At 43.2% G+C, this 18396-nt stretch overlaps 1 protein-coding gene across 2 annotated transcripts in view; it reads left to right on the top strand.

Annotated features, from left to right (window-relative positions):
• Positions 1 to 17066, top strand: part of SEMA3E (semaphorin 3E) — a 312174-nt gene extending 295108 nt beyond the window's left edge. Inside the window, exon 17 of one of the 2 annotated variants that reach the window (XM_073652328.1) lies at positions 13535 to 17066. In XM_073652328.1, the coding sequence (XP_073508429.1) occupies positions 13535 to 13990 (456 nt within the window). In that variant the 3' untranslated portion in view covers positions 13991 to 17066. The remainder of the gene's footprint in view (positions 1 to 13534) is intronic. The other variant, XM_073652327.1, reaches the window with a different exon arrangement.
• The last annotated feature ends 1330 nt before the right edge of the window (positions 17067 to 18396 follow it).

Raw genomic sequence — 18396 nt, 5'->3', positions numbered from 1 at the left:
ATTGGTGTACTCAGGAGAAATTGCACAACAGATTATGGGGTTCATTTTCTCCTGTTTAGAGATGAGCGTTGTTCTACTAGAACTGTTCGCCAATCTCAAATTCGAGCTGTTTTGGGGGGTGTTCGAGCCGTTCGGCGAACACGAACAATTTGAGAAAAATTCGGCTGTTCGAGGTTATGTTCGATAACTGTTCGTGCACCAAAATCATAACTGGATTTTTTCTCAGTAATGATGAAAATTAATGTTAATACGCAGTTTGAGTGTACAGCGGGGTGGGGGGAGGGGCAGGGGATGGATCTCTGCAGGAACAATGAAGATCTCCATTTTTTTTTCTCTTTCCCGCATTTGCAGTGGGGAGGTGCAATCTGTCAGCCTATCAGCAGCGCACACACGGAGCGAAGTGCTTTTTTTCACACAAGCAAGGGCATGTGTCATTGGCAGTGTATGTCACATGTCCTTGCCCTATAAGACCAAGCCATTTTCCCCGTCGCCACCATTTTCTCACTGCTGCAGCTGCGTGTTAGACGGCACCGCTGTTGCTGTGTGCGCTATACCTTATTAATTTCAAGTCAATTTTCGCACAAATCTACAGATAGCTTGGGAGTAGGGAATAGTTGTGATTGCAGTCCTTTTAAGGACTAGGTTACAGCATTTCCTACGACTTTTATCAGGCAGGTCTGTGCTCTTAAATAGATAGATTGTGGGAGTAAAGACTAATTGTAATTGGAGTTCTTTTCAGGACTAGGTTACATCAGTTCCTATCAGTTTTTGCCAGGCAGGTCTGTGCCAGTGCTGTGCAAGTTTTTTTAACAGCATTTGGCTGAATCTAGCAAAGCTAATCCTTTTTGGCCTATTGCAGAGTGTGTTAGTCAGTGGAGTAGCCTATCTGTGTTGCAAGATATACCACCTGTGTATAGAATACCAATTTTTTTACTGCACCTAGTGAAGTAAAATCTTTTGGGCATAGCATCATTCTATTAGTCCATCTATACTGACCTCCATCAGGTTGCAAATTGAATATAATTTTTTTCTGCATCTAGCTCTGAAAAAATATTGGGCTTCTAGCTGTGTGTGGGACTTGTTCTATTAATCCATCTATACAGACCTCCATCAGGTTGCAAACTGAATATATTTTTTTCTGCATCTACCTCTGAAAAAATATTGGGCTTCTAGCTGTGTGTGGGACTTGTTCTATTAATCCATCTATACAGACCTCCATCAGGTTGCAAACTGAATATATTTTTTTTTGCATCTACCTCTGAAAAAATATTGGGCTTCTAGCTGTGTGTGGGACTTGTTCTATTAATCCATCTATACAGACCTCCATCAGATTGCAAACTGAATATATTTTTTTCTGCATCTACCTCTGAAAAAATATTGGGCTTCTAGCTGTGTGTGGGACTTGTTCTATTAATCCATCTATACAGACCTCCATCAGGTTGCAAACTGAATATATTTTTTTCTGCATCTACCTCTGAAAAAATATTGGGCTTCTAGGTGTGTGTGGGACTTGTTGTATTAGTCCATCTATACTGACCTCCATCAGGTTGCAAACTGAATATATTTTTTTCTGCATCTACCTCTGAAAAAATATTGGGCTTCTAGCTGTGTGTGGGACTTGTTGTTTTAGTCCATCTATACTGACCTCCATCAGGTTGCAAACTGAATATATTTTTTTCTGCATCTACCTCTGAAAAAATATTGGGCTTCTAGCTGTGTGTGGGACTTGTTCTATTAATCCATCTATACAGACCTCCATCAGGTTGCAAATTGAATATAATTTTTTTCTGCATCTAACCCAGCCAATAGTTTTGGCCTAATACCACAGTTTGGCCACTCAGCTCTGCTCGGTTCCCATCCATTGTTTTTTTGTGCAAACAACTCCAGAGTTGTGAATTAGTTAACCACCAAAATGAGTGGAAAAAGGCCTGCTGCTGGTGGAAAGGGGAATAGGCGTGTTGGGAAGGGGAAAAAAGGTTGTGTCCGTGGGGTAGGTGTTAAAGCAACAGTAACATCTGCAGAAGAAAGACCATCTTCCAGCCAAACTAAAATGTCTACTTCTTTTAGCGGACAATGTGATAAGATCCCTTTCTTACGGCCACGCCAATCGCTACAAATTCCAGATGAGGCACAAAAACAGCAGGTGCTTCAACGGATATCAAGTGCTCCTATAAGTGGGCTCTCCTCCACATCAACTTCAACATCACAAATACTCCAGTCCTCAAAGGTGTCACCCCAATCGCACTTGCTTCCTCACAGCTCCCAAATCTCCAGCTGCCCGTCTGAGTATGAGGTAGAACAGATGGTTGAGTCTGCAGAGCTGTTTACTCATACTATAGCCTGGGAATCAGAGGTCGACTCCAGCGCTTCTGTGAATCCAGACGAGGAAATGATCTGCACTGATGCCCAGAATCTTTATGAGTCGGATCCAGGACCAGACTCAGAAGGTTCTGACCATAATGTAGACCCTCATTCCCAAACTGTAACTCCTGTTGGTGGAGACAATGAGGAAGACGATGATAAGACTCAAATACCTGATTGGAGCGACAACTTTAGTTTTTTGTCAGGGCAGGAACAGGTTGGCTCTGAGGACGACGGGTGTGATAACGCACAGGGTGATGATGATGAGGTTGGAGATCCCACTTACTGTCAACCCACAGTCAGCCAAGAGATGAGGTCAGCAGAGGAGGTGGAGGAAGATGCTAGTGACGACGAGGTCAGGTTGCGCCTTCCTGGACAGAGACGTAGTACTGGAAGCACGTCAACAACTGCATCCTCAAACACAACTCTGCCTCTCACCACAAGTCGTGGTGGCTCTTCAGGTCGCATGGGTGCTAAGCCTTGCATAGCCTGGGCATTTTTTCAGATCGATAAAGATGACCCAACTCGTGTTATCTGTAACATTTGTCAGCAAAAGCTAAGTAGAGGCCAAAAAATACATAGTTTGAGTACTTCATGCATGAACCGGCACATGGACATGAAGCATAAGTTGCAGTGGGAAGCTCAGTGTGCTACAATGCGGCCTAGCCGGCCGGGCCAACCACCGTCTGCCATATCTTGTGCATCCGCGGCCTCTTCATCCTCTGTGACTGGGGGGACAGCAGTCACACCTGTTTTGGGGCGCAGACCTGCCACCTCTTTACCCGCAACAGCCAGCGTGATTGGCAGGTCATCATTTTCTTTGGAGGTGGTAACACCAGCTGGTGTTGAGCGCTGTCCGACATCGATAGCACCACCTTTGGATCAAGGCAACCTAACATGTCCGCCTGCATCTTCCTCACAGACCGGCAGTTTGCCGGGGACACCCTTATCAACCCCGTCTAAGCACAATAGCCAGCCCTCGGTCCCTCAGATGTGGACAAGTAAAAGACCATTTCCTCCTAGCCATGAGAAAGCTAAGAGGTTGAATTTCACCATCTGCAAGCTCTTGGCTACAGAAATGCTGCCTTTCCACCTGGTGGACACAGAGGATTTTCGAGACCTTATGTCCGTCGCAGTGCCCCAGTACCAGATGCCCAGTCGGCACTACTTCTCAAAGAAAGGTGTGCCTGCGCTCCACCAGCATGTCGCACACAACATCACCGCTTCTTTGAGAAACTCTGTGTGTGACAGGGTGCATTTCACCACAGACACTTGGACGAGTAGGCATGGACAGGGGCGTTACATGTCGCTGACTGGGCACTGGGTAACTATGGTGACAGCAGGACAAGGGGCTGCTGTCCAAGTCTTGCCGTCCCCACGAGTTGTGCGTCAATCCTCTTTATGTCAAAGTTCCTCCACTGCTTCTGCCTCCTCAACCTCCTCTCGGTCTTCCACCTGCACCCAAAGCCTGTCTGGTCATGCCACAAGCTTTCTAACTGCGCAGAAGGGATCCTGCACACCTCCTTACTATGCTGGCAGTAGGGCTCAACGTCATCAGGCGGTTTTTACATTGAAATGTCTGGGAAATGTGAGTGGTCAGCTCTGGAGAACCAATTTCATGAATGGTTGTCTCCACTGGACCTGAAACCAGGGAAGGCCGTGTGCGACAATGCTGCAAATCTGGGTGCGGCCCTTCGCCGAGGCAATGTCACACACGTGCCTTGTATGGCTCACGTGTTGAACCTGGTTGTCCAGCAATTTTTAGCCCACTATCCCAGACTAGATGGCCTTCTGCAGAGGGCACGGTCGCTGTGTGCTCACTTCTGCCGTTCGCATCCCGCAGCTCAGCGACTTAAATCTCTACAGAAGTCGTTGGGCCTGCCACTTCACCGGCTAAAATGCGATGTGCCTACCCGGTGGAATTCAACTCTGCACATGTTGCAGCGACTGTGGCAGCACCGACAAGCCCTGGTGCAATACGTTCTGACGTATAGCCTGGGCCAACGAGATTCAGAGGTGGGGCAATCACGCTGGAGGAGTGGTCTCAGATCAGGGACCTATGCACCCTTCTGCACAGTTTTGAAATGGCGACGAAGATGTTTAGTGCTGACGATGCCATTATCAGCATGACTATTCCGGTGATTTACATGCTGGAGCACATGTTAAACAGAATTCGGAGTCAGGTGGTGGCACAAGAGGAGGTGGAGGAAGTAGAGGAGGAGGAGTTGTATGCAGAAGGGCTAACATCTGCAAGGTCCAGACGGTCGGCAGCACCAAGGCGGCAGGCATGTGAGGGTGGGGGAGATGGTTTTACCAGGGTGCATGGTAGCAGCCAAACTAGTGAGGAAGGTGCAGGAGCCCAGGAAGAAGTGGAGGACGAACTGATGGAAGACTCATCAGATGAGGGAGACCTTGATCACATTTCTGTTGTGCGAAGTTGGGGGGAGAGGACAGAGGAAGGAAGCATGATTGTTACCTCGCCACCAACACAACAGGGACTTGGTGCTCCTGGATGCGCAACACACATGAGTGCCTTCTTGCTGCACTACCTGCAACATGACCCTCGAATTGTGAGAATTTGAAATAATCCTGACTACTGGGTTGCCACACTGTTAGATCCCCGGTACAAAAGTAAATTTGCAGAAATTATTCCTGCCATAGAAAGGGATGCACGCATGCAGGAGTATCAGCAGAGACTGTTGCAGAATCTTACATGTGCTTTTCCACAAAATACCAGTGGTGCACGTAGTGAATCTCACAGTTCCAACTTGCCAACCGTGGGACCGTCAAGTGTTCAGCACTCAAACCGTAACAGAACCACAGTATCTGCTGGTAACATCAATTTTGCGGAATCATTTCACCACTTTTTTAGCCCATCCTTTGCAAGGCCACAGGAGACAAGAAGTCTGACACATAGTCAACGCCTAGAGACGATGGTACAGGAGTATCTCCAAGTAAACATTGAAGCCACGACTGTGTTACTGGACCCTTGCTCTTTTTGGGCTTCCAATCTGGATAAATGGCCGGAGCTAGCCACTTACGCCTTGGAGATCTTGTCATGCCCCGCAGCCAGCGTTCTGTCTGAACGTGTGTTCAGCGCTGCTGGTGGTGTGCTGACAGATAAGCGCACGCGGCTCTCCACTGATAATGTAGACAGACTCACGTTCATAAAGATGAACAAATCATGGATCCGAAACGACTTTTCTACCCCTGTGTCATCCTGGGGAGAATAAAAGCTTGATGATTGGTTAAAATCACCCTACCAACCATTTTAAGCTTTCAAATTACTAATCATGTTTATCTGTATCTTGGCTGGAAAATAATTTGGGCTTTGTAGCAGTGTGCAGCACTGATTCTATTAGGCCATCTATAATAAGCTCCACCAGATTTAAAATTACTAATCATGTTTATCTGTATCTTGACTGGAAAATAATTTGGGCTTTGTAGCAGTGTGCAGCACTGATCCTATTAGGCCATCTATACTAAAGCTTCACCAGATTTAAAATTAATAATAATTTTTAGCTGCATCTAGCCCGGAAAATAATTTTGGGGCTCCGAGATGCGCAAGACACATAAGTGCCTTCTTGCTGCACTACCTGCAGCATGACCCTCATATTGTCAGAATTCGAAGTAATCATGACTACTGGGTTGCCACACTCTTAGATCCCCCAAACTTTTCAATCAACCTTTTCATTTTAATAAAGACCAAAAAATGGTCATTTTTGAAATTATAAGCATTAGCAGGTTGTTAGAAACTGAAATCAAACAGTTTTCAACTCAAAACTTTATTCTAGGTGATGTTACATTTTCACATAGGACCCCTTGTTCGAAAGGAGCTTCTGAACTCTCTCGTCCATTGAATTTGTCAGGTTTTGGATGGTTTCTGCTTCAATTGTTTTGCATGAGGACAGAATACCCTCCCAGAGCTGTTGCTTAGATGTGAACTGCCTCCCGCCATCATAGACACTCCTTTTAATGATGCTCCAAAGGTTCTGAATGGGGTAGAGGTCAGGGGAGCATGGGGGTCACACCATAAGTTTGTCCCCTTTTATGCCCATATCAGCCAGAGATGCAGATGTTTTATGTGCAGCATGAGATGGTGCATTATCATGCAGAAAAATGATCTTGCTGTGAAATACATGGTTCTTCTTCTTGAACCATGGCAGGAAGTGCTGTTTGAGAAAATCCACATACATTATGGAGTTCATCTTTAGCACCTTCAGGGATCCTAAAGGGGACGACAATCTCTCTCCCCATGATTCCAGCCCAAAACATTACTCCACCTCCTCCTTGTTGGCGCTGTAGCCGTGTTTGCGTGGGGTGTCCATCAGCCAGCCATCCTCCACTCCATCCATCTGGACCATCGAGCGCTGCACGGTACTCATCCGTGAACAAAACAGTTTTGAAATCAGTCTTCATGTAATGTTTGGCCCACTGGAGCCGTTTCTGCTTGTGTGAAGTGGATAGAGGAGGTCGACAGGATGGCGTATGCACAGCTGCAAACCTCTGAAGGACCCTGCATCTTGTTGTTCGGGGGACGTTGGAGGCACAAGCAGCTTCAAAAACTTGTCTGCTGCTATGACAAGGCTTTTTTGCCGCTGCTCTTTCAACCTGACGTAATTGCCTGTAGGAAAGAGTCCTCAATTTGCCCTTATCAGCACGCACACGTGTGTACTGTGAATCAGCTACATACTTCTTGATTGCCAAGACACTTCATCCTGATCATCGCACAATGTTGATTGTAGTCATGCCTTGACCTAAACACTCCACAATTTGTTGCTTCTCAGCAGCCGACACATCCTTTTTCTTTCCCATTTTGGCAGAAAATGTAGGCTGCTTAATAATGTGAGACAGCCTTCTTAAGTAGTCTTGCCTTTCATTGGACACACCTGCCAAACTAATTAGCACAGGTGTCTGCAATTGCTTACAGTGATATAAAGAGCCCTGACACACATCACCATCAATAAGTTTAACTGACAAACAAACAAATTCTTCCCTTATCACTCCAAAACACTTTTTGCATAATAATTTGGAACTCAGTGTACATGTGCTTTTCCACAAAACACCAGTGGTTCACGTAGTGAATCTTACAGTTCTAACTTGCCAACCGTGGTTTGTATGGAGTTGTTCAATAAAGGGCCCAAAATTAAGATAACATAGATGGGAGAGGTCTCTATGAATAGGAATTCCTAAGTATTTGATACCCTGTGAGGGCCAGGCAAAGGGAAAGTTGGACTGGATGGAATCCTATATGGATTTGGGGAGGGAGACATCGAGGGCCTCAGACTTCGCTGCATTGATTTTAAAATTTGACCATGTAACAAAGTAATCTATTTCAGCCATAACAGCATGGATGGATATATGTGATTGAGTGATATATACTAGTACATCATCAGCAAATAGAGAGCACTTGTACTCGGTGCCTCCTACCTCAATCCACCTAATATTGGGGTTATGGCGAATTGATGAGAGCAGGTGCTCCGTCACTAGGATGTATAAGAGAGGGGACAGAGGACATCCCTGCCTTGTCCCATTGGTGATTGTGAAAGGTGATGAAAATGTTCTGATGCACCCCCTGGGCCTTGGGACACCCGGAGCCGGACCCTTTTTGGTGGATGCTGGTGGTTGTAGTCTTCGTGGCGGCGACCCGGTTCCGTGGCTCAGGGTGGTCAAACCAGTGGCGGAACTATTTATGTGGTTTTGATGTTTAAATGTCCGACTACGCCACCCGTGGATTGCGGTCAGAGTGATCCGCCGCTGCAGGGCAGACCGCTGAGGCTGGTGTTGTGGGTGCAGCAGAGCGTAGCATAACTCCCCACGGGAGGAGTATAGCCTCAGGGCAGTGTATGCGGAGGATGGGGGTGATGGTGCAGGGCAGCAGCAGTAACGACACGGAGTCAGTGATGCAGTCCAGGGCCTTTACTCACAGTTCTTATTATCCAGACCACGTCTGCAGGTAACGGCTGCCCACGTCGTACTGTGCTCACCAGGTGAGGGGCTCAGACAACTCCCAGATAACTTTGGAGCGCTTCTCAGGACCCCCTTTGTGTGTCCTTTGTCTGGCCTTTCTTACCAACCCTTCTGTCCGGCTGCCTCGGGCCTCCTCTTGGTAAACTTGGCGCCAGTTTCCCTGACCCTATGTGGTGCCTTCCTAGCGGGTGTAGCGAGGGGCTGCGCCACATAAAATGTCACAGCCTCCGGTTTCTAGCTGAGGGTCGTTTCCTGCCTCCACTAGTTTCGGGGACCGGTCTCCCCCTTTGGCCTGACCCCTCCACGCAGGTGGATTCGGGCGTGCGGTGGCGACTCACCCGTCCGCACCCCTGGGATCCCTTCATTCCTCGTTCCTGGAGCCTTCTCCGCTCCTCTTCCTTCCTTCTCCCTCTTCCAGGCCTGGGCCTCTGTTACTAGGCCCGCCTCCGGAGCAGAGCTCATGCAGAGCCCCTGCTCCCTGCCACTTCTGCTCAGACTTCTCAGCACTGAACTAAGATGGTGCCCACCTTTTATACTCCCTTCTCAATGCACCCAGGAACTGCTTCCTCCCTGCTCCTGCACTACAGGGTTCCCCTTCCTCAGTGTTCCCTCCCCCCACTCCAGCCAGGGACAGGGACTGTCGTGCCCATCTCAGAGGCATATTGGTCGCCCTGCCCCACGGCAATGTGGTGTAATGCATGCAGGTGTCGGGTCCTGATCCACACTCCATCCTTACCTGAGAGTGAGATATCACACCTCTGGGTGAGGTGCAATACCTCTGTAGCAACCGAGCCCTCAGGGTGCTACAGTTCCATTTATCTTCAGCATAGGTGACGTATTGTGATACAGGGCCGTGATTTTGGCTATAAAAGGGTCCCCTAGACCCCTACCCCAAGCTTTTTAAAAGAATCATATATGGCGTGCCAGGAGACTCTATGGAATGCTTTCTCAGCATCCAACGAGAGTATCTAATTACAAATTTTTAACTGCATCTAGCCCAGGAAATACTTTGTGCCTAGTAGCAGTGTCTGCTAGTCAGCGGATTATCCCGGCTGTTAAGCAAGCTACACCACCTGTAGTTTAGACACTTAATTTTTTCAAAGGAAATGCTTCGGGACCATGGGATACTCAGTGAAGAGCATCAGGAGGCACCCCAAGGCATAGGGGCTGGGACTGGCAGTAGGATGCCTTGCGGTGGACAGCCGAGCTCGATCCTTATAAAAGCTTTTTAACTGCAGCAGCTTTAGTGGACGCTACTGGAGCTGGAATTACGCGGCTGCTGGCATGAGACTTGCCCTCAAATAGATCCTTGTAAATGGATTTAAAGTGTATTCATTCAAATTAGAGAGACAATTTAAATTAAAAAGCTTAGAGCTGCCTCCACCACAGGGGGGCTCGCTCGACCCACCAGCGGACAGGCACCAGTATTGGGAGAGGGGGGCTGGCCATCAGGGTTCACCGCGGCTCTGGCACAAACCCGGCGACGCGGAGGTGGCACGGGCAGGAGCGGACTGAACGTGTCGGCTTCTCACTTTTTGGATTTTAGAAGGGCATGACATGCCTATATCTGTGTCTCCCCCTCCTTTTACTCCTCCACCTCTTTTCTTTTCGCATGACTATATGTACTTGTCACTTTTCCATGTGTTAGTTGTGTCTTCTGAGCAGTTTGTCAGCTTTTGGACACCTTTGAAGGTGTTTTCTATGTGTTTCTATGTGTTTTTGTTTGCCTGCCATTGGTTTTAACGGTGTTCGAAGGTGTTCGACGAACAGTTCGACGAACACACGGGTGTTCGACGAACCGAACTCGAACACTACGGGGGTGGCTCAACACTACTCCTGTTACCCTTGTGAAAAGGAAAAATTTGGGGCTAAAGCATAATTTTTGCGTGAAACATTTATTTTTTAATTTTCACGGCTCAATGTTATAAAATTCTGTGAAGCACCTGCAGGTTCAAGATGCTCATCACACCTCTAGATAAGTTCCTTGATAGGTGTAGTTTCCAAAATGGAGTAACTTGTGGGGGATTTTCACTGCTAACGCAGATCAGGGGCTCTGCAAATGCGACATGGCGTTCACTATTTATTCCAGCCAATTTTGCACTCCAAAAGTCAAATGGTGTTCCTTCCTTTCCAGGCCTTGCCTTGCGCCCAAACAGTAGTTTTCCATCACATTTGGGATATCTGCTTACTCAGGAGAAATTGCACAACAAATGGTATGGTGCAGTTTCTCTTGTCAGCCTTGTGGCAATAAAAAATTTGAGGCTATTACCACACTGACCCACTGAATAGTTTACAGTAAATTTAGTGAAACATTTAAAGCATAAAAACAACAGCAAAATTGCTGTTTTAATTTCTATTTCTCCTCACAAAGAGTTAAGAAAACTTAGCTAATACATTATATATACAGTACAGACCAAAAGTTTGGACACACCTTCTCATTTAAAGATTTTTCTGTATTTTCATGACTATGAAAATTTTATATTCACACTGAAGGTATCAAAGCTATGAATTAACACATGTGGAATTATATAGTTAACAAAAAAGTGTGAAACAACTCAAAATATGTCTTATATTCTAGGTTCTTCAAAGTAGCCACCTTTTGCTTTGATGACTGCTTTGCACACTCTTGGCATTCCCTTGATGAGCTTCAAGAGGTAGTCACCAGAAATGGTCTTCCAACAATCTTGAAGGAGTTCCCAGAGATGCTTAGCACTTGTTGGCCCTTTTGCCTTCACTCTGCGGTCCAGCTCACCCCAAACCATCTCAATTGTGCTCTTGTCTGATGACTGTGGAGGCCAGGTCATCTGGCATAGCACCCCATCGCTCTCCTTCTTGGTCAAATAGCCATTACACAGCCTGGAGGTGTGTTTGGGGTCATTGTCCTGTTGAAAAATAAATGATGGTCCAACTAAACGCAAACCGGATGGAATAGCATGCCACTGCAAGATGCTGTGGTAGCCATGCTGGTTCAGAATGCCTTCAATTTTGAATAAATCCCCAACAGTGTCACCAGCAAAGTACCCCCACACCATCACACCTCCTCCTCCATGCTTCACGGTGGGAACCAGGCATGTAGAGTCCATCCAATCACCTTTTCTGCGTCGCACAAAGACACGGTGGATGGAACCAAAGATCTCAAATTTGGACTCATCAGACAAAAGCACAGATTTCCACTGGTCTAATGTCCATTCCTTGTGTTCTTTAGCCCAAACAAGTCTCTTCTGCTTGTTGCCTGTCCTTAGCAGTGGTTTCCTAGCAGCTATTTTACCATGAAGGCCCGCTGCACAAAGTCTCCTCTTAACAGTTGCTCAAGAGATGTGTCTGCTGCTAGAACTCTGTGTGGCATTGACCTGGTCTTTAATCTGAGCTGCATTTAACCTGCGATTTCAGAGGCTGGTGACTCAAATAAACTTATCCTCAGAAGCAGAGGTGACTCTTGGTCTTCCTTTCCTGGGGCGGTCCTCATGTGAGCCAGTTTCTTTGTAGCGCTTGATGGTTTTTGCAACTGCACTTAGGGACACTTTCAAAGTTTTCCCAATTTTTCACACTGACTGACCTTCATTTCTTAAAGTAATGATGGCCACTCGTTTTTCTTTATTTAGCTGCTTTTTCCTTGCCATAATACAAATTCTAACAGTCTATTCAGTAGGACTATCAGCTGTGTATCCACCAGACTTCTGCACAACACAACTGATGGTCCCAACCCCATTTATAAGGCAAGAAATCCTACTTATTAAACCTGCGTTGTATCCTAATTGATGTGATGGTGACACAATGAAGGCAAAATATATGAGAAAGGAACAGTCTCACCGTGAGTTGGAGTAGGACCTTACTCATGCCAGATAGGATCCCCACTTTGCCGGTGTATATCCAGGAAGGAGCACACCAACCACAGAGGAGATAATAACGATGACAGGGGACAAAAATTACCCATACAATACCCACAAAATATCTCATGTGTAATATAAAATGAAGAAGGATCTAATGCACATGCCTCAAAATGTCTCCCTACACACATCCATTTCCATATTTTTTCTGGAATCCCTATTGATCTCAGCCATTATGGCTATCCTTCTTCCCCACCCTCCACTGATGATTTAAGGCATGAAACGCGTAGGGAGACATTTTTAGACATGTGCATTAGATCCCCCTTCATTTTATATTACACATGAGATATTTTGTGGGTATTGTGTGGGTAATTTTTGTCCCCCCCCCCATCGTTATTATCTCCTATGTGGTTGGTGGTGGAGTAAGGTCCTACTCCAACTCACGGTGAGATTGTTGTTTTCTCATATATTTTGCCTTCATTGTGTCACTATCACATTTATTAGGATACAACGCTAGAGAATATATTTTCTCTCTTCTGTGTTAGGTGACTACATATATTTTGTGTGATTGTCGTTTTCTTTTTAGATTTTTGTAGTGTCCTTTGTGAGCCCTCCTGGTTCTTTTTAACCTTTATAAATAAAAGTTACATTTTATTTTACCTACTACCCTGTTTGACATTTACATCTGGTCGGTAGTCCCACCTTTCAGCATTTTTATAATTAAAAATTGCAATTACTGTAAGTATAACTGTTAATATTTGCTTTTTAATTAGTTTCTTAATATACATTCTAATTATCAAATGATTGAAAGTCAGCTGGAAAGTTAGAAAAATGTTATGCTAGATGAAGTGCTACTTATGCCCACAGACTGGTACTGTACCTCACATTCATAGTCTTCAAAGGGATTTAAAATTGATGGCCTATCCTTAAGATAGGTCATCAATGTCTGATCAGTGGGGGTGCAACTCCGGCACCCCCGCCAATCAGCTATTCCTGGTGTCGGCCGGAACTGCTCAATTACGGGGCTGCACTGCATAGAATATTGGTGGCGGCCAGGTACTGCACATCCACCCTCTATTTATTAGAATAGGAGGCGAATGTGCAATACTCAGCCATGGCCAATATACAGTAGATGGAGCTCCGCTGTGCAGTTGCTTAACTGAGCAGTTCCAGCTGCATCTGGCAACCGGAAGCAGCTGATCAGTGGCGGTGCTGAGTGTTGCACCTCCAAAAATCAAACATTGATCACCTATCCTAAGGATAGGCCATCAATATTAAAGTCCAAGACAACCCCCTTAATACTGTATACATTCTTATTCCAAGTATTTTTTAAAACAATTATTATAGTGATTAGAACATTGTTTTTTTTTCTTTAGGTCAAAACAGGTGAAAGAATTATAATGACAGCGTTTGGACTTCTATTTCTAAAATTGCAAAAATCAGATGCTGGGATATATTATTGCCAAACTGTGGAGAATTCTTATGTCCATACAATTAGAAAAATGACTCTGGAAATTTTTGAAGAAGAGCGTGTTGATGACATGTTTCATAAAGAGGAAGAAGAAGAAGTTACACTCCAAAAAATGCCATGTCCCGGACAGCCAATCATTCCCCAGTCATCAAAACAATGGTATAAAGAGTTCTTGCAGTTGATTGGATATAGTAATTTTCAAAAAGTTGAGGAATATTGTGAAAAAGTATGGTGCACAGATAAAAGGAAGAGAAAACTGAAAATGTCTGCAAATAAATGGAAACATATAAACCCACAGGAGCGTAAGTCACGTGGAAAATCAGACCATCAGCGCATGCCAAGGCACATAATACAACCATAAGTTTTCTACTTGGAACTGTTTAAGACTCTATCCGCAATAATTACATGAGTAATGAAGACAATTAAGTATATTCAGCCATCATTTTAAGTCACCATATCTTATGAAGTATCAACAACGTATGGACTGGTTTGGCATTATGTACATAACTTATCTATTTTATTAAAACTTTAAATATGTTTATATCCATAATTTAAAATGGATTTGCTGGATTTACTTATTTTTGTCTGTTTGTATGTTATAACCAAAACATAATTTTCTTATTTTTTTTTTTTACATGATGCATCAAGGGCTAGTTAATTTTATCAAGAAGTGAGCAAATAATAATTTGTGAATGGTTCAAAATGTAATTACACATGCTATCATGAATAATAAAAAAAAAGTGGAGAAAAGACAGGAAGTGATTAGGTTTAATGTTTATGCAATCTTTAGTTAAAATTCATTAAACTGTGTTAGTCCAAAAAAAGGCAAAGCAATACCGAAGAGCCATCAACCAGTTTAATCTCTGAAGGAAAAGAAATAAAACTTTCATACAACTCAATAAACGAGACATGAGGATTCAGCATATTTATATGTATTAGTTTAATTTGTCTACAAGGCATTTTTTTTCTCTTTTTCAGCTTTATCTGGTCTTTTAACACAAACTAAAGCTTGCAATACTGTTTGAATGATTGATCTGTTTATGTGGCCTCTAGAGTTCAGCATTGTCCCCCATGTACGCTGTCACCTATATCGCCATCAGATATTTAAATGAAAAAGAATCCGGCACTCCCAAGTATTTGATGTTGAAAAATTTACGCAATGTCTTGGTCAACTTGACCTTTTTCAAACATGCACAATTATTGTGGGGCCACATGGATCACGTTATAGAGGCTGCGCTGTGGGCAGAACCTTACTCCTGGCAACAATGGTCACGTTTCCTACAGCGCAGCCTCTATAACGTGATGTATGTGGCCCCACAATAATTGTGATGTTTGAAAAAGGTCAAGTTGACCGAAATGTCACATAAATTATACACTACATTGCACCATGCAATTAAAGATTTGGATTTTACATCAAAAACTTGGGAGTGCCGGATTATTTTTCATTTGAATTCTACGGGAGTTGGTCCCTATCCAAGCATCCAAATACCTTAGGAGTGCAGTATTTCCCTATTATATTGTCCACCAGATCCAGATATTTACTTGTGATCTAGTAAATGTACAATTCTATTGCACTGCACAATTTTATTGAAGTGTATGTAACTGCACTGGAGTACCATTTGCCCATCCTTACCTTGCCCCTGTATATCATTTGCCACAATTCTAGCCATCAGACACTTGCCCACTAAATGTAGTCCAATAGCTCATGCTCTTGTCAATTTGTTCCATTGACAATTATAGAATCTGTGCATCGTTAACACAAATTTATTTAATTCAGCAACATGGTGCATGGTTGCATATGACAGAAAAGCACATAACAGTCTTTTTTTACAGCTAATGCAGGAATACAACATTTTATGTTAATGTACAGTATAACACATGCAAACTGCTGTGGCAAAGTACAGATGAATTGTATTTTTAAAAAGTCATGATAGCTTGACAGTAGCGAGGAGCAGATCATACAGTATTCCAATTTCAATATTCTTCTCTTCTCGTGTTTTGTTTCCCAAGAAATTTGATTCACAGACAAATTATGTCCCTTATTAGTAATGTCCATTATTATACTCGTGCTGGAATCCCCGGTCCTCTCACAGTGAACCATAACTCAGTGCCATTTAGTAAATATTAAAATAAATACAATCTTCCCTTGACCACAGTATTGTATAGTTCACTGATTGTCAAGATTAAAGAAATGTCTATATGAAGGGGTTTATCTGGATTTTCAATTATTGGTTGATTGGTGGGGTCTAAGTGTCTTAACTCTCCCCTTCATACCCATTATACATTGAAGCCTTTCAGTTGATTCTTCCAAGCCCTTTTAAGCCAAGATCATACGTGCAGCTTTTGTAGCATTGTTTTGAGCCAAACCCAGAAGTAGTTACAAGAAATAAGAGGTATAAATTTTTCTTATCAACGTTTCTTTCTTTTTGATCCACTCCTGTATTTGGCTCAAATGCTACAAAAGCTGCATTTTGATTCTTGTCTTAAAAAGGACTTGTTGAGTTCCATAGATATGTATTTTTGCTAACCAGCTGTAAATGTCACTGTTCTCCTGAATCTGGCATTGCTTATTTTTTGTTCCTGCACCTCTCATCTCCTGAAATACACCCCCCTTTTATCTATGTACTAATCTAACCTTTTTGGCAATCTGGGCGTTTTCTCTGTCAGAGTCTTCTTGGGGACGAGACAATGAATACTCATTACTTGGTTAAAAAGACCTCTTTAAATTCAGGAAAAGTAAACCATATCCCAGGAATGGTGAAGCAAGGGAACCCAAGATAAACAATGCTAGATTCAAGACAACAATGGCATCAGTTGAAAAAGTTTTGGCAATTGAAAGATACTCTTTAAAGCTACTTTTAACATTGTTAGGTTTGTGATATGCCAATAGCATTAATATATTTAGATGAATAATTCATTGTGGATGTTTGCATTTATTGCCTAGTTTTTATATGATGCTGAAAGATCATTTGATAAATGTGCATACTGTCAATTCATTGCTCATGATTCAGTGTACTTAGTAATGCTATTTTTCTGAAGATCATGTGTCACAAAGGTCTCGTGTCATTCAATATTTTTCATATTTATACTATCTCTTCTATGAATTTTCCAATACTGTTTTCACTGTAAAATATGAATAAACAGATGGATTAGCAAAGCGCAATAAGTATTATTTTGAAGGTACATTGAGAGAATGTAATACTTACACTGGTGTTTTTATGTTCAATTTTATGTACATTATTTTCTTTTTGTAGTATTAGAACAATAAAATAATGAATTTTTATATTTTTATATAAAATCATTTTTAGTTTCTGTTTTGTGTCGTCCCCCCCCACCCCCTATAAATATATGCATATTTCTTTCATGGCTAAAGCTTTCCATTGTGTATAAACATGTTATAAACTGTATATAAAATTTCCTTTTCCTTTTTTTCTGTTAATTTGTGAAGCATTCTGTTTTACATGATGAAATATTTACATTAGATTCTAAAATAGAATAAAATTTAGGCAATAAAATGTTGTAATTATTTCTATATATGCATAGAATTAATTCAAAAGTGTTTTAAACTCATGTTAAGATACTGGCGTAGCACTGTTGGAAACCAGTGGTCGAAGAAGCACAAGCAGGAACAGCAAGCGGTAGTAGAAGTTCTTTGACTTAGCAAAAGGAGTTGTAGGAAACAATCCATAGATAGGTGAGAACAGTCTGGGTAAGAATGTTCAGGAGCTGGAGACTGGAACTAGGCTAACAGCTAGACACAATACTTAAGCAATGAGTGAGAGATCCATGCAGCTTTAAGTAGGCTCAAACAGGAAACAAGATAGATACAACAGGATCAGAATCTGCCATCTTAGTAAAGGGCAGTTGCAGAACACTACAGTAGCCTTCAGTGGTAAGGAGTGGGATTGCAGCACAATTATTAAGGTGAACAACAGCACTAGTGGTCAAACTGAAGAACGACAACAGAAATTCTGACAACTCATTATAACTAGTGATGGGCGAGCACTAAAATCCTCGGGTGCTCGATGCTCAGATCGAGCAAATTGGAATGTATGTCTATGGGAAACTCGAGCATTTTTCCGGCGTCACCCCTGGAGGTCTGCAGAGGGCCTAAAAATTGCCCAAATCGATGGGAACAGTGCTCAAATGACATGGGAACAGCATGGGGAAGACCCCTGGAAGCATTTCTGACTTCCAGGTCACTTCTGTCAACAATTTTGTCAGAGCTAGTACGCCACTTTTACGAACTCACAATAAAACATACAAAAACGAAACCAAAATGGATTTTCCTGGGAAATATGTTAAGGAACATCCTTTCCAGGTTATTGACTTGCATATAAGACAAAATAAATAACCAAAAACAAAAATGCTCCTCCACACCTTGGGCTATGTTCACATGTAGCGTTTTTGATGCATTTTTGCATTTTTGCATTGCTTTCAACCAAGACAAATGCATTCACCAGGAAATGTCATTTTAACATTTTACAGCCTTATCTGGCCATGTGGTGTGTGACACATCATCAGACACACCCTGTTTCATTTATGAAGGAGGGACTGTGAAAGTCACAAAGCCTATTTTTATAGGGCCATCAGGCGGCCCTTACCATTCTTAAAGGTCCAGCAGTCGGCCCTCGCTATTGTTAGAGAGCCATCAGCCAGCTATGCTTTTATGTTCCCATTATTAATGAGTGGGTCTCCTATACTGTTATTGCATATGCTTTGACTGCAAGGGCTGCCAAAAATTTGGGAGAACTCCAATGCCCCTTG

Source organism: Phyllobates terribilis, unplaced genomic scaffold, assembly GCF_046119375.1.
Source record: "Phyllobates terribilis strain yellow unplaced genomic scaffold, ASM4611937v1 Scaffold_11__3_contigs__length_659146591, whole genome shotgun sequence".
NCBI lineage: Eukaryota > Metazoa > Chordata > Amphibia > Anura > Dendrobatidae > Phyllobates > Phyllobates terribilis.
Note: the sequence above shows the minus strand (reverse complement) of the source record. Positions and strands in the feature narration are given on the sequence as shown.